Source organism: Aristolochia californica, unplaced genomic scaffold (assembly GCF_029961685.1).
Source record: "Aristolochia californica isolate CCGP_79_NKW_82.1479 unplaced genomic scaffold, dmAriCali1.0.hap1 SCAF_4, whole genome shotgun sequence".
Lineage (NCBI taxonomy): Eukaryota > Viridiplantae > Streptophyta > Magnoliopsida > Piperales > Aristolochiaceae > Aristolochia > Aristolochia californica.
The window spans coordinates 28,862,137-28,866,630 of NW_027182103.1; the positions used below are offsets into that span (position 1 = coordinate 28,862,137).

At 39.3% G+C, this 4,494-nt stretch overlaps 1 protein-coding gene across 1 annotated transcript; it reads left to right on the forward strand.

Moving 5' to 3' along the window:
• Positions 1-281: 281 nt before the first annotated feature.
• Positions 282-2,947, forward strand: LOC137963187 (uncharacterized). The gene is made up of 10 exons (XM_068810358.1): positions 282-374; positions 490-789; positions 842-954; positions 1,073-1,175; positions 1,422-1,559; positions 1,714-1,926; positions 2,038-2,187; positions 2,236-2,346; positions 2,715-2,807; positions 2,927-2,947. The coding sequence occupies exons 1-10, from the start codon at positions 282-284 to the stop codon at positions 2,945-2,947; spliced, it is 1,335 nt and encodes a 444-aa protein (XP_068666459.1).
• Positions 2,948-4,494: the final 1,547 nt, after the last annotated feature.

Consider the following 4,494-nt stretch of genomic DNA (forward strand, 5'->3'; position numbering starts at 1 on the left):
TAAAAATAATTCCTTTCAGTGGAATGAGGAGGCTTCTATGGCATTTGACGCACTCAAGAATGCTCTTGCATCTACACCAGTGCTACAACTTCCAAAATTTGATGACTTGTTTGTGATAGAATGTGATGCTTCTGGTGGGGGCACTGGGGCCATGTTGCATCAAAACTCATACCCATTGCTTATTTCAGTCAATAGTTGGCCTCTAGTTATCAGAAATTGGCTGCATATAAAAGCGAGCTGATCGGGTTGGCCAAGGAGGTCCAACACTAGTGGCCGTATTTATGGGGATGTACTTTTCTCATCCGCAGATCATTATAGTCTCAAGTTCTTACTTGAGCAGTGTCTCACGACATCACCACAGCAACATTGGATTAGTAAGTTGATGGGCTTTGATTTCTTAGTGGAGTATCATGTGGACGATTAAACAAGGCGGTGGATGCCTTGTCTAGATGTTTTAAACATCAGCAGCTCGTCTATGCCATCAGCTAGCCACGTTTTCTCATTCTAGACATGGTCTGTGATGCGCATTCCACACTTCCAGCACTACAGGAGCTGCACCGCAAAATTTCCAATGGGGAGATGGATTCTAAGTGGTCCATTCAGGATTCACTAATTTGCTATAAGCAGCAAATTTACCTTCTAACCACGTCCAAGTTGATTCCAGCCATTCTCTCAGCTTATCATGATTCTACCCATGAGGGGTTACAGAAGACGTTGTGGCGTATTCGGGCGGATTTCTATTGGCCAGCTAAGAAGTCTTCCATTACTACATATGTCTCCGATTGTCAGGTATGTCAAAGGAACAAATCAGATCATTTTGAGTCCTGTAGGTCTTCTCCAGCCTCTCACTCTCCCTACTCAGGTATGGGCAGATATTTCAATGGACTTCGTGGAGGGTCTGCCCCTCTCAGCCGGGAAGTCTGTTATGTTTGTGGTGGTTGATCGCTTCTCCAGGTATGGTCATTTTATCCCGATGGCTCACCCCTACACGGCAGATCACATGGCTCACACCTTCTTGGAGCATATTGTACGCTTACATGGCTTCCTGAATCTATTGTGAGTGACTGGGAAGCGGTTTTCACGAGTACTTTCTGGAGGGAACTGTTTCGACTGAGTGGAACGCAACTGAAATTTTCCTCCGCATATCACCCTCAGACAGCTCTTTTATGCGGATCGTTATTATCAGTAGCTCTTTTAGTCATTACACTTAGATAAAAACAAAGATATTCTTGATAAAAGTAAAAATTTACTAATTGGATAATTTTATTTTGATGGGATACAATACTTAAATGAAAAAGGAAGTGTTTTACAAAGCACCTACTTTCTTTTATTTAGAAATTATCACAAGTATCAATTTACTCGACGGTTGGATCATTGGAGTTATCGTGTTATTAGTCTAGGATTTACTTTTTTAACCATAGGTATTCTTTCGGGAGCAGTATAGGCTAATGAGGCATGGGGATCTTATTGGAATCGGGACCCTAAGGAAACTTGGGCATTTATTACTTGGACCATATTCGCAATTTATTTACATACTAGAACGGCTCAAAGTTTGCAAGGTGTGAATTCCGCAATTGTGGCCAAACCATGGTGGTTAATCGGACCATCAAGATGTATCTCCGGTGTTTAGTGGGAGATCAACCGAAATAGTGGGTTCAATGGCTACCCTGGGCAGAATACTGTTATAACACTTCATTCCACTTGGCCTTGCAGTCCTTTCCTTTCCGGGTTCTTTATGGGAGGGACCCCCCAAGGCTTCTCTCTTATACCAGAGGCACCACCCGTGTGGATGCCATTGATGAGGCACTCATAGATCGAGATCAGGTGTTGAAGACGTTTACAGACCGGCTACAAAAGGCTCAAGACCGGATGACTACGACTTACAACAAGGGCCACCGGGATGTCTCATATGTGTTTCGGGACTACGTGTGGCTATGTCTCTAGCAGTACCGATAGCACTCTCTCGTCGGGCCAGCGTGCCATAAGCTATCCCCCAAGTACTTTGGGCCCTTTGCCATTATTTGACACGTCGGGCAGGTGGCGTATCAATTAAAATTTTCGGACACAGTGAAGCTGCATGATGTGTTTCATGTCTCACTATTGAAACCTCACAAGGGGCCAGCCCCTTCTTCTCCACCGTTCCTTCCTCCAGTGGACAATGGCCACATCATTCTGACACCCTACGCGGTGTTACAGTAGCATGTGACGAATGACCAGTGGGACATCCTCATGCAGTGGACTGCTACAGACCCCGAGGCAGTGACATGGGAGTTGTTAGAGACCTTCAAACAGGTCTATCCAGCTTACAAGCTTGAGGACAAGCTCTTTCTCCAAGGGGAGGCAGATGTTATAGACTCAATAGCACACTGAGTCACTCAGAGGAGGAGATAATGACTCACCAAGTCACCTAATTTTAATTTTATTACTTATGTTGCTTTTAATTTCGAATTTGATTGATTATGTAATTAGACTTGAAGGTAGGGGTATAGTTGGGATTTATAAACCTAACCCTAACCTATCTTGGCGTGAATGACCCTATTTAAAGGGTAGGGAATGAGAAATAAGGTAAGTTCGGATTTAGAGTAAAATAGAGTAATTAGGTTCTTGCTAGGTGCCCTATCCTAGGGTTCTTGGCGTGAACTATCCTTGGTGGTTTGCTGCATCAATTGGGGAGTCTTTGAGGAGATGTTGGAAGGAAAAGGAAGAGGAATCAGCCTTCTCTTCCAAGCTTCAATAGTTATCCATCTCTTCCACGAACCAGCAGTGAGGGAAGGAAGTTTTGCACGAGCCTTAGCATCAAGAAAGGGGTTTTCGAGTTGCTGATTGAAGGAGGTCTTCAAGAGATATTTTTATCTATCTTTTCCGAGTTTAGAAGAGCTATAGACTGCCTTCTTTACATACATCATTGGTAGTTCCATGAATTCAGAAACCCTACTCATTGACGTGAGGTATAAAGTTGGGTTTATAATTGGATCCTTAAACAGTCTCTTGATTGAATGGGTGCATCTATAATTGAGAAAAGGAAACTCCTTTTCAATTATAACGTGTGAGAGAAGTAAAAGATAGTTTCTTTTCACAAAAACGTGTAAGAAACCCTCTAACAGTGCTGGATCCTTATTTGACTCGCCGAGTTACTAGATCCATGGCTAGGGACCATAACAGATAAATCAATTTACAATCATCTATGAACGTTAGGTCAACTTTTTGTAAATGTGCAAAATAATGGCTTGTTTGACTCGGGTAAATATCCCACCGCACGTTCACTTGAGAATTTAATGTTCTTCTCGTTAAAAGGTCTGGATCCATAGGTTATTTGCATCTTTAACATGTTTCAAGCATGCATATCCATTTTTTAAAACATGTGTAGAAAAATCTCATTCTTATAAACTTCCGAGCAAATAGGGTTGAGCTAGTGGAATTTCCCAAACTTGGATAACAAAACTTTTATGACAATTTGTGGTGTGTGAATAAATTTTCTTTACTTACATTTGTTTATTTCTTTAAATTCTTCCCATAAATAAATTCTAAAATTTTCATTTTGTTTTGATCTAATTGCCTTTTATCTCTTTTTTTTTTTGTTTACGAGATGAAGAGAAAGTAAAAAATCAGGTTTTGATTTAAGAAAAGAGTATATATCTCAAATGGAAATGCACAATGCACAAATGTAGAGAGAGATAATTCCAAAAGTGTCTATAATTTTTTGGGATTGTAAACTCTTTTTAGTTTTTATATATCAGGTTCAACAATCGTCAAGAAAAGGGTGCGTGGGAATATTTAACTGAGTGTTGAATCCCAATGCATAAGTCATTCCTTATAAAAATATAGCCCATTTTGCATGTTAAATCACGTTACAATCATCTATGATCTTTAGTTCAACTTTTTTTAAATGGGTAAAATAATGGCTTGTTTCACTCGGGTAAATATATCCCACAGCACGTTCACTTGAGAATTTAATGTTATTCTCTTTAAAATGTTTGGATCCATAGGTCTTTTGCATCTTTAACATGTCTGAAGCACTCATATCCATTTTTTAAAACATGTGTAGAAAAATCTCTTTCTTATAAAATTCTGAGCTATTAGGGTTGAACTAGTGGAATTTCCCAAACATGGAAAAAAAACTTATGAGTTCATTTGTGGTGAGTGAATAAATTTTCTTTACTTACATTTGTTTATTGCTTTAAATTCTTTCCATACATAAATTATCTCTTTTTTTTGCTTACAAGATGAAGGGAAAAACAAAATTCAACTTTTGATTTAAGAAAAAAGTATACATCTAAAATAGAAATTCACAATGCACAAATGTAGAGAGAGATAATCCTAAAAAATGTCTATAATTTTTATGGATTGTAAACACTTTTTAGTTTTTTATATCAGGTTCTTCAATCGTCAAGAAAAGGGGGAGGCGGGGGATTTTTAACAGAGTGTTGACCCCCAATCCATAAGTCATTCATGACAAAAATAAAGCCCCTTACGCATGATAAATCAATTTACAAT